This window comes from Chelonoidis abingdonii, chromosome 21, assembly GCF_003597395.2.
Source record: "Chelonoidis abingdonii isolate Lonesome George chromosome 21, CheloAbing_2.0, whole genome shotgun sequence".
Classification (NCBI taxonomy): Eukaryota; Metazoa; Chordata; order Testudines; family Testudinidae; genus Chelonoidis; species Chelonoidis abingdonii.
In genome coordinates, this window is record NC_133789.1 from 6,083,847 (window position 1) to 6,103,377 (window position 19,531).

Sequence of the window (19,531 nt, forward strand, 5' to 3'; positions counted from 1 at the left end):
ATGATGTATTAATGAATTATAGCAATGCACTGTACTTCGTTTTTGCTATGTATGCGGCCAAATATGGGGGGTGGGGGGGCGTTTGGTAATCACGTGCTTTTGTTGACCAGTCGTAAATTCTCACTGATGACCTCAAGAGGTAATTCATGCTCTATGGTTACAAATAATGACGATCTGAGAATCGTTAGGCCCAAGTCAATGCAAGGCTTCAAAAAAAAAAAAAAATTCAGAAGACAGAGATTGCTCCATGTTGGCGGACTGCGCCACCTACTGGGGACAGGGTGACTTAGCAGCCATGGAGGGTGACTACCCACCCTTAATTTTTTTTTTAAAGTCATTTAGTGGCAATTTGCATTCTTCATACATTTGTACTTTTTGAAAAATAATAATGCTCAAATACCCCGTTTTCATCCCGGGAATCACCTTTCAGTTTTAATTTTATTCTGCAAATGGAGGGAAAAAATGCTTATCAGACCTAGCTCGAATGATTCTCAACATTCTGTTTTAGTTGTGTGGTCTTTGCATGGGGGTTGTTATCTTCATTAAATTATTGCCACTCTTTTATAATAATGACGTTGGTGATGGAGGGTGAGGGGGGGTAAGTCACCTTTGGATCTGGAGGTTCTGTGTTTGAATATCTTAGGGAGAAAAAAACGGAGCCTGCTGAAAGAAAAACATGTGTGCTTTATTTATTTAATTTATTTATTTTCATTGGCTTTCTTCACCTTCTCATCATATTATCAAATACACAGTAACACCTTGTAATTCTGGAGGGGAAAAAAAGAGACGGGAAGGGAGATCAGCCGTTGAAACTGGTTGACAATGTTGCTTTTAAGATATTCTTGATCATGAATATCCCCCCCTCACACACACTCCCTTTAAATAGAGCATTGTTCTCTTCCCCCCTACCCCGTTGCAAACCTGCAAGAAATATTAGGTAGCCATGAAAACCTGAAATTTGACCAGGGTTTTGCTTTGTTCAAGGCTGCTATTTTTTTTCCAAGGCAGTTTAGGAATTTCAAATGCTTGTCTGCAACTCATTGGAAATTATGCGCCATATTGAAAGTGACATATAATTATAATAATTACGGGCAATGAAAAGAGTGGCAATAATGGTAAATGTCCTACAGCTGTGGAGCTTCTGCATGAATTGATTTTAAAAGTGACTGGCATTAAACCAGCTTGTGACATGAGGGAATGCACTCGTACATAGGTATTTTGGGGTGGGGGGGAAGGAGTAGTTCTTTTTAAAGGCATTTTTTTCTCTCGTGAAGCTTCAGAAATTTTATTAGCATTGAGCTGAGCAATTTTTGTTTTAAATCTGCTGATCCCAAGAAGAAAAGCACTTCTTTTCGTTCATTTTTTTAATTAAAAAAAAATCAAAGAAAAGTTTACTTCATCGCAACTACAAGACGCCTCTTAATTCTTTAGCGCAGAAGTGACATACGCCCGGCTCCGAGTCAAATGACATTGTAAAAAGAGCCATTTAAAAGGTGGGGGGTGGGTGTATGTGCACATATACTTGAAACAACCCAACTGTACTTAGCTTACTGGGTTGTTGTTTTTTGTTTTGTTTTGTTTTCGTGCTTAAATAATTTCCGTCGTCTTGGAGTGAATAAAGTTTCAACTAAAAAATAACAAAAAAACCCAGCAAGTCCGAAATCTAGCAATGTCTACAGTGCACATCTCCCTGATTTTGGAAAGTGAACTAAGGGACCAGATGTTTGAAAGATGCTAGACAAACGTTATGTATCTTTGGTAGATAGATGAGATCATATTTTGGCCTCTTTCTTTGATATACTATGTATATGGAGAGCTTTTCCTCATAACTCTTTGGGCTGTAACAACAAAAAAGAGCGATCTTAAAGCGGAGTGTCAGCTCGGAGATATCGCTGGTGAAAGGTCCTGCATTTAAGATTAGGTAAAAAAAAGGAGGAAAAACAGATTTATCTCTCAACTGTAACTTCCGTGTGCTGCGTGTTGCTTGTCCTTGCTGATTAGCAGACAGTGTCGCACGCAGACAGCAGCAGCGCCCGCTTTGCTAACAACCTCTCAGCTCCACATAAATGGCATATTTTCATAGCTAGGAATAACAATCATGATAATAATACCAGAGGGGTGTGGATGAGTCCGAATACTTTGCTTTTATTAGGGTATTCCATGGCCATGCCTAAGACAAACTACAAACACAACACGTACAAAAAATTAATAAAATATAATTTTTGTTGCTGTTTTTGCTTTTGCATCCTTTCAGGTAGTACTTGTTCCTTCAGTAGGTTTTCTCTTTAAAAAACAAAACAAAAGAAACTAATTACAAAGACCCCAGGGTTTGATTAATTTACCAAAAGAAAAATCAACCGGGAAGGGGGGGAATCTATAAGTCAATCGTGCATGAAACAGTTTACAAAATTAAGACAATAAACACCAAAAATGACATATATTGCAGCACCTCCATTAAATACAAGAGTTAGCGGGTTACTAACAGTGACACCAAGGGCAGAAACACAGGTAAGAGTTCCAAATTATTATCATTATTTTATATTATATTTGGAGGAATAGAAAGGGAGGGGGAAAAAACCTCAACTAGAAGCCTGATTTTTGTTTTGACGCGACAGATTAACTGAACACGAGTCCAACGGTGCAAATGTATGTTGGTGGCTCGCCACCTTCAAACCGTCTCGGTTATTTTACAAAGAGTGCACCCCTTGGGGTGCATTTTTCTCTTCCACTCCAACCCTTCCCCCCCACCCTCTACCTCCTCCAACTGTTGGGATATTTCTCTCTTTCTCTTAAATAATACTTTCACTCCGCTGCTTTCTCCTCCTCCTCCTCCGCGCTCAGCTGCGTGGAGTTGAGCAATTTGTTTTCCTTTTTCCATTTCATCCTCCGGTTCTGGAACCAGATTTTGATCTGGCGTTCTGTCAGGCAAAGTGCGTGTGCGATTTCGATCCGGCGACGCCTGGTCAAGTAGCGGTTAAAGTGGAACTCCTTCTCCAGTTCCAGGGTTTGGTAGCGGGTGTAAGTTTGCCGGCCTCTCCTGCCACTTGGCCCAAAAGATGAACCTGTTCGGCAAGGAAAAGAGGGGGAGAAAATACCCAAAGGTTTATTCTAGTTAAGAGGGACATAATAATTCCAGGGAGCCGGCCAGTTAGCGCACTGGTAAAGGGTGTGTGTTTAGGGGGGATAGCGCCTTTTGCTTCCTTCGCCTTCCCCGCTAAATACTTTTACTAACCCAAAATCATCTAGCCAAAGTGCTCAGGGCTCCTTTTTTTGTTGTTGTTGCAAAGCCAGCCCTCTAGCAAACCTCCTGACTTGCTAGTTCGCCTTGGAAAGAGTTGCTAATTTGTCTTGGGTTTCTGCAATGCCTGCTGCTTCTTCCTGCTGCTTAACTCAAAGGCAATGAAGTTCCACTGGTACCTGGGCAGAAGGGTTAATGCAAAACTTGCCAGAGATTCCAGGACCATGCTTTGAAGAGATTGCTAGACCTGTCTTATTCCATTATGTAAAATCTCAAGGTGCCCCCCCCCACACCTTTCAATTTTTTCTCCTCACCGGCAGCAGTAATAGATCTGGGCATTTAAGCAATAATGAAGTGTATCGATCTAGATAAACTCTGTGCATTAAAGGGGATACAACGCTTCATGTCCCTGCACTAATGGACATCAATTTGGAACTTAAAAGGCAACAAATAATGAATGTAAACATGGAAGCACTGTGACTTTTTTTTCTTCTTTGTGGATTGAAGAGATAGCACTTATACCAGCTATACATCACAGAGAGAAAAAAATTCTCCCCAGGCAGACTTTTCATTATGTGTTGAGTTTCATTAAAAATGTAGTTCTCTCCTTTCAAATATTTAAACACTTTTACATTATTTAACTCCAGAAAGGATGTGTGTGTGTGTGTGTGTGTGAAGTCATCCTGTTCTTTTTTTTGTGAATAGATATCTCTCTGTATGTGTAGAAGACACACAGAGAGAGATAAATCATTGTAACTGAGTGACATACGAATCAGAGCGTGCAGAAAGAAAGAAGATACGCGCTTGTCTAAGTATGGCACCAACTTTTTTATTTTTTTGGAAAGGATCTGGCTAAAGAACTGGGACAGAGGGAAAAAACTGCCATAAAGTTTGGGGTTGTGTCAGAAACAACTTTGAGTCTCGTGCTTTGCCTGACTTGTCCGCTGGAAGTTGGATCTTAACTAAGCTTTTCCTGTTTCTTTTGCAAAGAAGAAACGGGGGAAGGGAGGAGGAGGGGGAACAAACACATGAATAAAGAGAGATTAAAAAAGAGTAACTCACTGTTGCAAGAGTTCATCCGCTGCATCCAGGGGTAGACTGGAGTAGAGCACTTCTGGTCATCGCTTTCCCCGAAAACAGTTTTGGTCTGTGCGCAGTCTGACTTCCGCTGATCTGGGGCAAACTGAACATGGTCATCTAGGTTTGAGGTGGCACAGACAGGGTCCTTCTCTCTGTAAAAACCAGCTGTCCCATAGTCACAGGCTGTGGTCCTGCTGTAAGCTCCGTTGGCTTGCTGGTAATAAGAAGAGGAGGGATAACCCTTATCTTGGACGCTAGTGGCTCCATAGGTAGCGGGGTAGTGTCTTAAAGGATCCGCATATCCTGAGGCATATAACGGGATTTGTCCCAGGAAGGGCTCCTGTCCAGCAGCCAGGCTCACCGGGAAGGTAGAGTTGACAAAATAAGAACTCATTGAGAGAAGGCAGCCGTCCTTTCCTGGCTTTATGATTTGTTGTGTTTTATAGTCCAAGTGGTTTAGCTATTAGTAGTATATCGGAGATTGGGTTTTAGCTGAAGGGGGATGGCTGGGTGCCAGCGAGGGACACAAGGAAATAGAACCATCTGATCATGGACTGACCAATAGCAAGAGTCTGAGATTACAAAATAGCACCCATGAGGGGTTTGCATTGCACTAGGGACCCCCAGAACAAACCACCCAGCCCCTCTTTTTCCTCCCTTTTAAACAACAAAACTCACCCCCTTAACCAAATACGTATTATCTGCGCAAGATAAATCCCCAAACGTTTGGAGTCTTTCAAACAATAATTAAAAAATATACCAAACACACACAGAGAGATAGAGCGATAGATCTATATATAGAGATATACATAAACACAGAGAAAAAAAGTTAAATCCCTTCCCTTTATTCTGAAAAGTTAACCCCTGGTGCCTGTTATTGATTGCAGACCATTTGGGTAATATTGCTATGACATTTTTTTTAACATAAGAAAGAAAGGTTTAGTTTATTTGGTTTTTTTCATTGAGGGGTGGGGTAAATAGATCTCATTTGTTTAATTAGCTTGGGATTAGGATGGGAAGTGCGTGTGTTGGGGGGAGAAGAGAAGCCAGAGTTGGTAACTTATTTCTCATGGTTATCTAATTATCATAGATTGACAGAGAAGAGGCTTCACTTTAAAGTGTCACTCGCCCGCCTCATCAAATTCTATGCTTCCTAGTTATTTTGTGAAAGAGTTACAAATCGATGAGATGAATGGGAATCGAAGTATTACCTTTATCCCGGACTAAATACATATAGAGATATAGATATATGTACCGAATTGTGCCCTCTTGCGTTTTATTGTTAAAAACAAATCTATGTCCGACTCTTCGCAGTTAAAGGCAGCATTCGGTTATGGTCAAGAAGTGTCTTTATTGATTGTCACTGATCAAGATTTTTTTTTTTAAAGGCTGTTGTTTGGCGTGTCTATTGCCTACAAAGTGAGCGATGATCCTGCTTTCATATTTTATCACCCTTTCCATTTGTCTCTGGCCCCATCATGAGGTAACTATTTAAAAAATAAAAAAAAAAAAGTTTAAACCTCTTAAGGAATAAACTCGAAATTCCGAGTCATTTTTTTTTTCAAACTGGGGCGAAAGACCAAATGAAACGAGTTTGGTCTGGGCTTGGTGGCTCAGGCTTCTGCTTTTATTCATTAGCTGTAGGTGTGTTTCGCAGTGGCTAGTCACCTCCTCTTCAGATTTCTCTGCTTGGAAGATCTGGTTGGATTTAAATATTTTGCCATGCATTTTAGCTGTGGAAAAGTGTCATGTCCTTCAGAAACTTCCTTCGTGATAAAACTGAGAATTGATTGGTTTAAGGTGCATTTCTCAACTCTATCTCTCTATCTATCTATTCCCATACACACCCTACTATCTATCTATCTATCTATCTATCTATCTATCTATCTATCTACAATATGCAATGAGATTTATACACCACACAAGGTACACACCTATATGTATGAATACACTTTTGTGTATGCCCCTAGTCTAGAATCACACATAATTACATGGTCACTGCCAATGCCTATTTTCCCTGATGGGGGTTAAGTATTTACGAAACTGTTATCTTATTAGGAACTAATTTATTTTAAACATCATGTTTACAGCAGCAAAGCTAAGACTGTTTCATGCCATCACTGCAATGGGCATTCGACTGTAATCTTTATAATTCAAGGAAATAACACGTAAAGGAAGTAGTTTCTCTCCCCTGCTTTCTGACTGAAATCTATTATATTTGTTCTTGCAGAGTTTTCCTTTGTGTATGGAGTGGACCCAAACCTACGCAGATCTGTTTATTGGCATGGGAACGTGAGATTAAAAGAGAAACTTGACTGTCTATTGGGGGAAGAAAAAAAAACCTGCATTGAACAATGAAGTTAGTTGCTTTGCAGGAGGCAAACACTCAGACATTTGTTTAGAAAGTTACGCAAAATGTGTATCAGAATAAAACCAGGAACATCTGGGATGATTTGCACAGCATGCGGAATCTGGGCTTTGAAGTATGAATTCCTGATAATTAAATGAGTGAGTAAAATCGCTGGCAACGTTTTCTTTACTTCTTTTTAATGATGACAGTTGTGAAAATGTTTCTCCAGAAGTATGTTTAAAGACTGTTTCCCCAACCCACGGTGATGTAGCATTTCTATGAAAAGAAGCTCCATTCAGCATGTTTGTGGCTAAGGAGAACTTGTCCTACCTTTTGGCTGTAGTCATTTTTATTTTTATTGTGAAAGAAAAAAAAATAAAATTCACTAATCGAAACTCGCCTCTTGCTAATTGCTTATTGTTGATTATTTAGTCGGTTATTTAGACTGGAATAATATGCTGTGCCCTGCTAAAGGAAGAGAGCGCTTCACTTAATATGCATGGACTTTCAGTGGGAGAAAAATAAAAAAAGAAAACTTGGTATAAAATGTGTATTAAGGTTTTGTTCCATTTTGGAAAACATTTATAGATCTTAAAGTGTCCATCATCCATATACTGAGACCTGCAAGATGGCATGTTTACCATCTGTAAGATGGAGCAGAGTATTCAGAATGCATTCTATCACAGATAGAATTGTGGCTTTAGTGTCAAGTCGGAGTCTAATATCATTTTAATAGCTGTTTCAAAAGGTATCTTCATTTTGTTTAAAAAAGATCCTTGGGCTATACCCTGAGTTGCTTGCTAAACTTTTAAGATAAATCTCTGCCGGGTTTTTGTGGAAAAGATTTGGTGTAAGGAGGTTTCTAAAGGCAAGCAGGCATGGGGAGTGGAACACAGAGACCTAAACAGAACGGTTGCTGATACAGCTTGCAGTGTCGTCACTGTGTCTTTCCACCGTATTTTCTTTGCATATTTTCATTCAGAACTGGGCCTCGGTTTACGTAAGAAGCCTTTGGTTTTATTAAAAAGAAAAGAAACCACTAGTCGGTGTAGTTGCTAGAGACAACATAAGGGGGTATAAAATGTTTCATTTAGCACTGAGAATCCATCTTTCCCTACTGATTGACATCACTCTACTGGCAGGGTATAAATAAAGGGACTTATTTACAACAAGTACATTCGCAGCTTTCTAGCTTAGAGAGTGCTGGTTGCGCCTTTTTCTCCATTTTTTGCTCTTCTGCTAGCAAAGGCCAACTCCACAAAGCAGAGAGAGGCAGATAAATGAGGGGATTAAAGCAGCACACAGATATTTCGAAAAGCAAACAGAACAGAGCATTGCTTGTGTAAAAGCTAAGCTAGTTAAGAACTTTGTGGAAAGTTAAGTGGAGCTGGTTCCAATAAAAAAAAAAATGAGTCGCTTTTTTCGTGTAGAGCTGGAATTCTCAAGCCTTCTGAAGTGACAACACAGCAGGACCTTCCCAATCAGGGGACTTATTGCAGCCATAAAGTCAAGCTAACACTAAGACAACATTTGAAAAGCCTTGATACTGTATTTAGACACATAACGCTATTAACAGCAGAGACGATTGCTCATCTAATATACATCCTCGCTCAAATTCCTATTAGAAAAACGGCACAAGGATTATTTTCTCTATATTGTTGGCATATTTAAAACAATGACCCCTGAAGGTGTTTAAAAAATAATTCTCGCTCCAGCCGCACATAACCATTTGAAACTTAATTTCCAGCAATTTAAGTTTAATTTACCTGACTTCCCGTGCAGTGCATAATAACCTCGTTAATGGGATCTTTGAAAAGAAGCAATAATAATCTACCATTGTTCCATTAAAGAGTGCAGCTAATAATTAACAAAAAAAAAGTGAGGGGGGGGGTTGCGGGAAAGACCTTGGGATTGTAAAAATGTATCCATATTACCTTATTTCCGCTAAAGGAAACCTTGAGAGGGTTTAGGGGAAAGAAATCTTGCTAGGAAAACTAAAAATAGGGGAACAGGAACGAGTGGAAGAGAAATCAAAGCATGAAGCATGTAGGTTGCCTGGAGAATGTTACTGAGTGTGAGCAGTTACAGAATGGAACAAGTTAATCATGGCTGTTATTAGTCAAAAAGAGAAACTTTTTATTTATTTTAACATAGTCTCTGGGCATCTCACTTTCATATAGGGGAATGTCACTAGTCTAGACATAAACAGTTGCCAGGAAACTGTGTGGTAGTAGGAGAAAACGAGAGAGAGAGAGAGAACTTTTAAAATAACAGGCGTGCATTGTCCTTTCAAAGCCTACTGTATCTTAAAAAAGATTCCTCTTACGCTATCACTTTCTGCTCCCCGCCCCAACCATCACCTCAGCTTTGTGCACACCACTAGACCTACCTTTTACAGACCACTCCAAAATGATCATTCGAAACAATAAACAAACAAACAAAGAAATAGTTCATTGACTTTATAATTTGCTCACTGCCTTGTTGTCTCCTCATCTAATTACGGCTCTCCTTTCACAAGCTCACTCGCTGTGTTTGCTGTCAAGAACTAGCCAGCTTAATTTCCTCTTTTGGTTTTGTACTACATAATTGATAACTTGTAGTTAATGAACATATATAACTTGAAATCCTGGGCAACGTAGCAGGCCTCAGAATAAAAATGGATCTGGTCTGAGGTTCCTGTACCAAATGAGAGGTCACATTTGTTCCATTTCCAGGAGATATACAAACATGCAATGCATTTATAATCCACTACTCAAAAAAAAATGTAGAAAACGGAATTTGTTAACCAGATTCAAGGGAGATTAATCACCGAGAAATATTTAAGCAAACGGAAGTTTTCTTGCATTGGACGGTAGATGGCAGCAGACAGCATAAAATGGGCTGGAAAGCAATTTATAACAGAAAAGACATAAAGAGAAATAGACCTTCCGTTTTTAAAAATAAACAAGTAGGTGATGTTTAAACTACAGGAATTCCTTAATTAGCAACTTATCTATGTCCTAGCGAAAACATTTAGATTTCATAGACAATCAGACATTAAAGGGTGCCCGGGGTAAAGTGATTAAAAAGACTTACTTGGAGTGACATTTATCTCTTGGGTTCTACAAGTGGTTTCTCACACCGCATTTTAAAAATTTCAGCAGAAATTGATTCTGGAATTATGTTATTTAAATGAAATAAAATAATCATTTGCCTTTTTTTAAGAACTGCGGTAACCACGGATTGTATAACATTTATGGACCTAAAAGAAAAAGCACTTCAGCTAGCTTTTATTTTTTCCTGTTATGCAGGAACACGTAACAGCTCCTTCCAAAATATCTTTTGAAAATTAATTTTTGTTTGCTATTTCCACTGTTGCTATAATTGACTCTTGCCCGCCCAATATTCAGGAATTGTAACGCCGGGTGATATAAGTCGCCCTGTCATCTATTTTTAATGGTTAACTCATATACATGCCTTCCTTAATCAATATCCCTTTCCATGCACAAACCTCGTATACAGTGTTATTTGAAAAGCATCAGAAAACAGTAGCAACGTGTCTTTTTTTTAGTCCTGCAATAATGAAAAGGAACATTCAAAATGCCGTGCATCCCCGAAGAAGTCTTTTCTCAATGCCAACGCAACCATTTCCTTTAGAGGAGAAGATATTCAAATAAAAGGATATTTTCACACCACACAGTAGCAAGTGGAGGGAAAGGAAGACATAAATAAACAATAAACGATATTTAGGGACCTACTGCTCCACAGACACGTTACATTTACAGGAGCATTGCAGAACGCAGTGAATCCCACCCATCTTCATTCCCTCACAGCGTCCTCTTTCATTTGGGAGTTTCACTTTACAAAAATAAATGTGATCATAACGTTGCAGCCTGGTAGCTGTTATTATTCTTATTATGTTTTCTGGTTTCCAGAACCTTGTGCTCCAGGACTGCGGTGAACTGCCCTCCTTGAAGAAACCACCCACGTAATAATGACCCCGGAGAGCAAAACAAAACCCAACTGGCTTCAATGCAAACTTCGCCAAATGACTGGGCTCGCCTGAAGACAGGCAAACTGGCAGGATAATTCTGCTCGGGAGGGGTGAAAAATAAAATATATCCGCGGCAACAACCCACATAGGGTTTGGCTGGTTATTATTTTTTTAAGGCAGTAGCTAAAAGACACCGTGACCAAAGTCCAAAGCAGCCTTGGTTCCAAGTCAGATATCTACTATATCCAGGTGATATTACTGTCTTACTGTCTCTGTTATTCTTTCTTTCTTTCTTTTTGGGGGAGGGGGAGGGAGAGAGGGAGTTTTATAACTGCATTTTCTCAAAGCAGAAAGGAAAAAAAATCAAACGAAGAGAAACATATATTATTCCCTTACCTTTTGATGTCCATTTCTGTGGTATAAGTTTTTTTTTTAAGCAAATAGCGTTTGTTTATCTTTTAGCTGACAAATATTGTCCCAACCTGAGAGCCGTCGATTGTCTCTCTGACTTGTGATAGCTTCTTGCATTGCTGTCATTTGCATAGAAAATGGAGTAACTTCCCTCTTTGAAAAATATCAGCCTCCACTCGGCACAGAATCTCCACTGCCCCTCCATTACTACTGAGATTCCAAAATCAGCAGGCAAATTAACACAGGAATTAAAAACAAAAAAATCTTTTAACTCTCTCTCTCTCGCTCTCTTTTGGGGGGTGAGAGTGTGTGTGTATGTGTTTACCCCCCTCCACCACCTCCTCCCCCGTTTAGCCCTATCGAGTTTATACACGAAAGTAAAAAAATGTAAAGAAGCAAGAGCCCTATAGAGGACACTGATCCGACCCAAGGTACAGCGGCCAAAAGAATGGTGCAATATAACCACATGGGAAATCATAAAAAGTTCATGTTCACGGTTAGCAGTCCACATGACCGGCTCTGGCCAATCCCAGAACCCAGCCACTCATAAAGTTCTATCACAAAGTTGTAAATTTTCATAAAACAACAAGGAATTTATTGCATTTCTTCATGACTGCTTTAACAGCAGTCTTTTTCTTAGCCGCCATCTTTTACTTTTTAAACAAAAATAAAAGAATATGCAAAGATCTTTTTTTGCCTCCTGGTGGGGGATTTAATGGAGGTGTCTGAATCACACCTTACACATAAGGCTAAAAAAAGATTTTTAAAGGATAAGCGATGTTAAAGCAGCGGGTTTTATTTTAACATGATTTAGCTGTGTAATTACGAATCCTTCTGCTAAAACAGAAGATTAGCCATTGCAGGCGTCGGAGAATTTAGAAATAGATCAAGATAAATATATTGAAATGCTGAGTGTATCTATACCATAATCTAAACATATGTATTTATGTTGCACTACGTGTTTAGGATCAAGCACCCCACACACTCAGAACATTAATTGGAAACCCTGACACTAGGTAATTTTTGTGTGTGAAAATCACCAGCGGGCATTACGCTGATAAGATGTGCTTCAATAGATTGAGCAGAATAGAGATTTTTTAAAAAAATCCTTATTTCGGAGATGCCAGGCGCTGCAGAGGTACATGTCACAGGGACAATAGATCTGGCCCAATGCAGCAAAACACGTTTCACCAGCAATAGGAATTTTCTGGAACTCAGTTTTCGCTCTGGAAAGAGTGCGTAAGAAAACAAATGACAAGGGGGGAATTTGATAAGGGAAATTTTAGTTTTCACCTTCTTTTATTCTCTGATCAAGTGGGATTTCTGTGTAAACGCCATAATATATGAGACACATAATAAGTGGCCAGCACCATGATTTTTTTTCAGTAATGTGCTACATTCTTTTATCTAAAAGCTTTTATATTCTTATTTCGGCATCCCACGCTTCTGTCTCAATAAGTGTGTACTGAGATTAAAATGAAAGAAAGATATTTTATTAAATGTTTCAGCTTCCGTGATGAGATGAGAAAGAAAGAAAGAAAGAAAGAAAGAAGCCATTTAACAGCTACACCTAATTCCACGCGGTCTGCTTTATTCGTATTCCTGTTACGCACATATTTCTAAAACTGCGTACATCTCCCACTTGAAGAATATGGTCGTTTATTGCGCACACTGGAAATGTTAAAGAGAGCGAGCGAGAGAGAGATGCTCGCAAGTGCTTAAAATTAGTTACCATTGTTTTGCATTGTTGATTTTCCTGAGTTTAATTGGCTTAATTTATTTTATGTGTGCTTTGATGTTAAACATTATTTGATGCTAATGAAATAGTTACAGTCCACAATAAAGCATTCGAAAGGGGGGGAGGGGACAACAAACCCCAAACCATCGCAAAATATCTTGTGTCCTTGGGAAAGGGTCAGATTAGTCACACGAATCTATATATAATATATAGATAGGGTTTTTTTTTTAATTGTTTCTTGCTTCTCTGCTTTTACCTTTCCCGTCTTTTTCCCAGTAGACTAATCTGTGCAGATATTTGGAGGAAGGGAAAAGAGTGAAATCTGCAAATCCATATTCTTGGCAACTGTTTTTTATACCCGACTCTGAGTTTTATTTCGCTAAATGTTTTAAATAATTAACTTCTGTAGAAATGTCATTAAAATGTTAAATACGACTGTTATGCTGAAAAGTATCGGGCACGAATAAGATGACGTATCAGGGGAAATTAAAAGGGATATTTTCTTTATATCCTGAAATAAACAACTGAATTATAATAATGCAAACACATAAGAAAAGTGCAATGAACTGAACACCGTTTTAGACTATTGGTGGGTGTTTTTTATTATTATTTTGAAGAATAATAATCACAAACCAGGAAAAAGAAACGCGCCGCTATTAAATAATCTTCTACTTTGATATACACCGCTTTACTCAGCACAATATTAATTCTTTTTTTTTTCCTAATGACTTGAACAAGGAAGTGGTCCAGGTAAAAATATACACAGACAAAACAGCATCGCAACCAGAAAAGAACCACAGAGGTTACAACAGAACAAGCGGTAATGATCATTCATATTATGTACAGAGTACTATATACGCTATGTATAATTTCCCCTCATACTTTCAGATCACATTTTTTCTAATTAAAGGTGCTAACACGACCACATTACGTCATACCAAAAAAATACACAAGGAAATACAAACAGAGAGATTTACAAATACTTGTACGATATGAAGACCCACATAGAAAAATGTATCTATCTGACTCTAAAGCCACATTTAATAGGTAGATATTATTATCCATTCTATTGTACAAAAAAAACCCAAGACTGTAATATAGGTAGTATTTTTTTCAGTATCAGGAAACAGAATGCATCATTCTCAGGCTTGTTTTTTATTTTGATTTCATTTATATATATATAGTCCCGTATGTTTAGGTTTCACGTTTCCTGGATTCGCTTTCTGGACTCAAGTCCCCCTACACCCAAAGCCCATCCCTTTCATTCTTCTTCATCATCTTCCGCGTCTGGTTTCTCCTGGCTATTTGAACCGGTGCATGCCGTTTTGTTTTCTTTTTTCCACTTCATGCGTCTGTTCTGGAACCAGATTTTGATCTGCCTCTCTGTCAGGCACAAAGCATGAGCAATTTCGATGCGTCTTCTTCTGGTCAAATAGCGGTTATAGTGGAATTCTTTCTCCAGTTCCAGGGTTTGGTACCTGGTGTAGGTCTGACGTCCTCTTTTTCTGTCAGTCCCTGTGAAACAATAAATTGGAATCAAATGAACTCTGGGTGGTTGCTGGGTTGCTTTTTTTGTGTGTCTTTTTGGTTCAAACCTATTCTAGATGTTGTCCATAATAGCATAGCTATTTAATCCACCACCGGCAGATTCCCCAGTTGTTTCCTCAATAGAGCACTGACAATTTTACATCGGCTTAGAATCTGAGCCTTTATTTTGGAAGAACATATCATTCCAACAGAACACCCACACATCCATCACATATTGAATTATTTTTGTATCTGGGTGGGGGCGGGGGTGGAAGGTGTTCCCTATTTTCAGATTGCGTTTGTGCAGGAGAGAACTTCAGCTGCCACTTTCATATGAAAGCATGTTTTTATTTTTTTTTAACCTAAGACATTTTCCATTAACAAGGGAATAAATAAATTAATAAATACATTCCCTACCTAGATAGAAGCATCTGCTAAATATACCATCTCAATTATTTGTCCTCTGTTAAAGCTGTCATCATTAAGCCCTGTTTGTAAACTGCGCAATGGTCTTAATTATTTAACGGAATACTTTCTGTATTACATTGCTCTGGTCTACTGGAAACGCGCAGTCAGCGGTTGACATGGATAATGTTACTTCCTCAGATGAAAGTGGGGTATTTTTTTAAAAAATCTGTCAGAAAGATGGGGCTGCATAACCAGAAGTTTTTGAAGAGGAATATTTTTATCTACATGGGAACAGGCTGAAACAAAGACTCGGCAGTCATCCGGCATTACCCGCAACTATTTAGTTGTCTGTGAAAGGGGACTGGAATGAAACCAGAGCACATTTTCGTGCCATTTGTTGGAATTCAATTGGAAATAATTATGCAGCAACATGTTTGTGGTTTCTATTTTTTTTCTATTCACTTGATACCCAGGATGGCCAGTACAAGCCCTCAACATGCATCCAAAACATTCCAGTGGATTTTTTTTGGGGGCGGGGGGTAAGGAAGAAAAGACGGTTATTAAAGAAAAGAAAAGGAAAATGGCCAGGCTAGCTGTAAAAGAGGCAAGGAAGTAAAATGTGCAATTCTGTGGAATGTGGGTTGTAAAATCCGTTGAGGGAAGAGCCATAAACTGTTGTTGAATGGGAATGGCAATACTATCTTTTCATCGCTGATGAAATTCCACAAACCCAATTACACAGTGGGTAAAGCTGGGGTGGGGGAAATCTCTAGGAGCAGGTAGTGTTTTAGTTTTAGGCACTGCAAACCACAAAATATGCATCTTGGAGGGCTTGTATTCGCAGGAATCCAGCATATTCGCAGTACTCCAAAATCCTCCCTAGTCTTCTCGATATCCAGTGGCACTAGAAAGAAAGAGTGGGGGGGATCCTTACATCGAAAGGCAGAGATGAAGTGTTCACAACCAGAAATATTTGGTCTTTGATACATCAACTGTAAAAGTGAATGAATTATGGAGCAGGTAATGGAAAATACTAACCACAAACAAGTGTAGGGTAAACTCCTGCTTGAATCAAGCGCTTGCACTGGGTTTCCTTCAACTGGCACATACACTGGGCCGGAGTTTGTTCTCCCCTAAAGTTTCCTACCAAGACACATTCAGACTATCTGGCTTAAAGTTAACTCATTAGTTAGGAGGCTATCAAGTTGCAACCTGGCAAATCATAGGAAAACCAGAGCTTATGAGTAGCAACGAAATGAGCTCACATGTTCCACACTACTTTCAATGGGGCAGCAATCCTTTTTAAAAAAAACAACACTTCCATTTAGAGTAAAAATGAGATATTAATACTTCAGTTTGCTAGGTAGTGATCTGAGAAAGACAAGATAAGAATTAGAAGTGATTTCGTCCAACAACAACAAAAAAAAGACAGGCCAGCGTTTTCACGCCTTATAACCCGTGCATTTCTTAATTCTTGAAATGATTTCAGTTTATTGGGAAACCAAGGGTATGTTAGAACACTATCTCTTGTAATGAATAAGTGTGTTTATTAAATGTTAACTGGGACTAATATGCTGAGAGGAAGCGTGCTTGTGAATGAAATATACGTATGCCAGCCGGGATGGGTGCATTAGGCAGATTTGTATTTTAAATACATATGCTAAGTAGGCATCTTCGCTCAATGAGACCCTGTCCCTCTCCCCTTATCTTGTGGTGAGGAAACAGAATCCACAGTTCCACGACCCGTGTTTGTTCAGCGCTCTGACAGCATCATGTGAGTCTAACAACTTTTGGAAGCTGGTCCAGGCACTTTGTCTAATAACCCGAATGCAGTTCCATGACCGCGGATCAGCACCTTACCCAGAGCATCTCCAACAGGCAATGCAAAAGCATAAACAAGCCGACTGATTAACCAGGGGTTCTAGCCGCTGCGTGATTGACACGAGACCTGCATTTATTTATTTATTGTTTATTCCCCGTCTGAAATTTCAGAATTTTGAACGCAGGGATTTAATTGCCAAGTGGAAGGATGTGTTGCCGTTTCTATTAGACTAATGGTCACATTCAGGGCTTAATTGCGCTGTCTGGGACGTTATGCTAAGGCTCTGGCAATTAGAGATCTAGCAATTTTAAACAAGCAAGCAAATAAATAAATACATCAAAAAACCCCTGCGAGCCGCCTCTACAGAGTTTCTTCAGGAACAAGCAAACAAAAACACTGTTTTTTTTAAACAGAGTTAACTATGGGGACAAGAAGCTAATGGCAATGATTTTGCAGCCTTGCCTTTCCTCACTAAGACAAACTGCCTCTTGCATCGCATACACCGCAGCACCAGCAGCTCTAATAAATATTTAAAGCTAAAATGATGGCTTTGGAGGGGGGGGTGTCTCTCTCTCTCTCCCTCTCTCTCTCTCTCTCTAGAAGGCAGGGCAAAAGAGTGCTTCATTTTCGGCGAAATGTCATAAAAGGAGTTGGGGACAATTCCCCCCTCCCCTTCCCCCCACCCCTTCCCGCACGCCATAAAATAATTTACATTTTTTCCCCCTAAGGCGTCTTTCTTTAAGGAGCCTTCTGACTTACCTGTACTCCTCATCCAGGGATAGATCCGGAAGTTGCTTTCGCTTTGCAAGTCTGAGTCCCTCTGATCCGTTTTGCTGCACGTCTGCTTGGAGGCATCTCCCGGGCACATAATCGAGAGGTTTTGCTCAAACGGAGAACAGTGCATGTTGAAAGAACTGGCTTCCAGGCCGTAGCTGGTGGAATACATGCTAGAGGTTTGGGGGTGCATGCTACTCCCATTGGCGTACAGCCCGGGCATGGAAGCAGCGAAAGAGGCGCTGGATCCAGATCCATACCCCGTTCGCTGGGTATTGGAGGCAAACGCGCACGAAGTTTGCTCAGGAAAGACGCCGGATGGGAAAACTGAACTTGCAGCTTGATATTTAGAAAATAAAGCATTCGCATAATACAATGAACTCATAATTTGGCCGGGTGATTTGTAGGCCGGGACGTTTTAGTGTCGGTTTTACGAGGTACCGTGATATATTACGGAATTAAGAGTCCAGATTTACACCAAAAAGGACCCCCTTTTTCCTCCCTGACCATGTGACTCCGGGGCACGTGATTTTGCCCGCTCCAATCAGCAGCCAGCTTCCCCACTGGCTCCTGGTAGTGTGGAAAAAAAATTGGAGTGCTGTTGGATTTATAAAATATGATAAATAATGTATGTGATATAAACCCTCCAAGATCTATGCGAGAATGGGGTGGAATTGTGCCGGAGTCGATAAGCAACCTGTAATCAGTTTTCAAATGAGACGAAGAAAGAAGAGGGGTGGGGGAGCAGGGTGGAAACACGTTGGTTATAAAACAGCATATCTCTCTCTCTCTCTCTCTCTCTCTTTGCTGGGAGAAATAAATGAACTGAGTTCTATGTATTCCTTTATTGATTCTGTGTAAAATTCCTTCCTTCGCCCCATAAGCTCTCCACTGTCTTTGTCATAATTTTTTCGGGAGAGTGTACACCCTTCCCCCTACCCCTTATCTGTAGCCCTGAAAAAAAAACAAATGCCTCATTGATACCTCATACTAGAGGGTTTTTTGAAAAAAAAAAAAATGCTATTCAGCTGTATATTGAATTCATTCTCGTGCCACAGGCGTTGAGCTGCGCATTGAGCTGGCATTTGCTTTCCTTGTTGCGAAAAATAAAGACTATACAGATCCCTTGTTTAGCTTGTCAGCGGTTCTAGGACAGCCAATTACAGCTATAAGTAAAGCGTTACCAGCTGGCTGCTTAGCTTTCTGCTGGGGAAGCAGGGAGATCTTCCAAAAAGTAACCTATCTCTCTCTCTCCCCTTCTCATTTTTTAAATCAAAGCATCACTGGCAAATGAGAAGATGATGATTCATCTGCATCTCAGATTTTCGCTGTTCCGCCTTCCCAAGGTTATGTTGAAAGGGAAAACAAACCTCACGCACATACACTTCAGTAGTTCCATGGTGGAAGATATCAGGCAAAGCAGGAAGGGTTAGCATGTCAGCCACTCAATTGCACAACTGACAATTCTGCAAACAGATTGGGGTGGGGGGGGGTGATTCATTTCTGAGTGATTGGGATTCATCTCTGGGAACCCGGGAGTAAGCAATGAAAGAAAAATTTACCTTGAGGAAGGATTTCCACACAGCCACCTAATCTGTCAACATATATGAACTGTTAAAAAACAACAACAAAACAATCCATTGCCTCCCCCCCCCTTCCCCGCACCCCGAAAGAAGAAAAACCCTGCTAGCATACTTCATCCACTGCCTCCTCCAGCCTTAACAGCAACCTAAACTCTCCAGTCTCGCTAAAGGCTAAGCAATCCTGTGACTGCAAGGGCTGCAATTCTGACACAATTGACTTTTATTTCCTTTCTATCAAAGTAGTCCTGGAGGAAATGAAGCAGGGTAAATGAATGATGTCACGGGATTCTCGCTTGTAAACTTTATTGTAACTTTCTTCCGCCGCTTCCAGGTTTAGACAATAGAACAAAGTGATGAAAGAACAACAAAATATATCATTAGTTCCCCCATAAAGTAATTCACGTATACAGTATACATTCTTTTTCACAGTAAACCTAAGGATCACTTTACAACTTGCTCCACTGTGCGCATGCTAACTAAAGGAGAGAGAGAGAAGGAGAGAGAGAAAAAAAAGGCTTTTTGGAAGAGACACAAAACTGTAAACAAACAAAAAAAAAAAAACCAAACAAACCCCAAACCAAAACCCAAGAACAGAAGCAAGGAACGTGACAAAATAATCGACTTAAA

General features: G+C 39.7%; 2 protein-coding genes across 4 annotated transcripts; both read right to left on the minus strand.

Annotated features, from left to right (window-relative positions):
- Positions 1-2,125: 2,125 nt before the first annotated feature.
- Positions 2,126-4,931, minus strand: HOXB6 (homeobox B6). Of its 2 annotated transcripts, XM_032791441.2 has the most exons (3): positions 4,301-4,931; positions 2,801-3,062; positions 2,126-2,283 (listed from the first exon to the last, which is right to left on the minus strand). In XM_032791441.2, the coding sequence occupies exons 1-2, from the start codon at positions 4,710-4,712 to the stop codon at positions 2,803-2,805; spliced, it is 672 nt and encodes a 223-aa protein (XP_032647332.1). In that variant the 5' UTR covers positions 4,713-4,931; the 3' UTR covers positions 2,126-2,283; positions 2,801-2,802. The 2 variants fall into 2 exon arrangements, with proteins under 2 accessions (XP_032647332.1, XP_032647331.1); XM_032791440.2 differs by having other exon boundaries at positions 2,126-3,062; positions 4,301-4,930.
- Positions 4,932-13,136: 8,205 nt separating this feature from the next.
- Positions 13,137-19,102, minus strand: HOXB7 (homeobox B7). Of its 2 annotated transcripts, XM_032791443.2 has the most exons (3): positions 19,017-19,102; positions 17,307-17,479; positions 13,137-14,305 (listed from the first exon to the last, which is right to left on the minus strand). In XM_032791443.2, exons 1-3 carry the CDS (start codon positions 19,019-19,021, stop codon positions 14,052-14,054), a joined length of 432 nt encoding a protein of 143 aa, XP_032647334.1. In that variant the 5' UTR covers positions 19,022-19,102; the 3' UTR covers positions 13,137-14,051. The 2 variants fall into 2 exon arrangements, with proteins under 2 accessions (XP_032647334.1, XP_032647333.1); XM_032791442.2 differs by lacking the exon at positions 19,017-19,102 and having other exon boundaries at positions 17,307-18,822.
- Between the last annotated feature and the right edge of the window lie 429 nt (positions 19,103-19,531).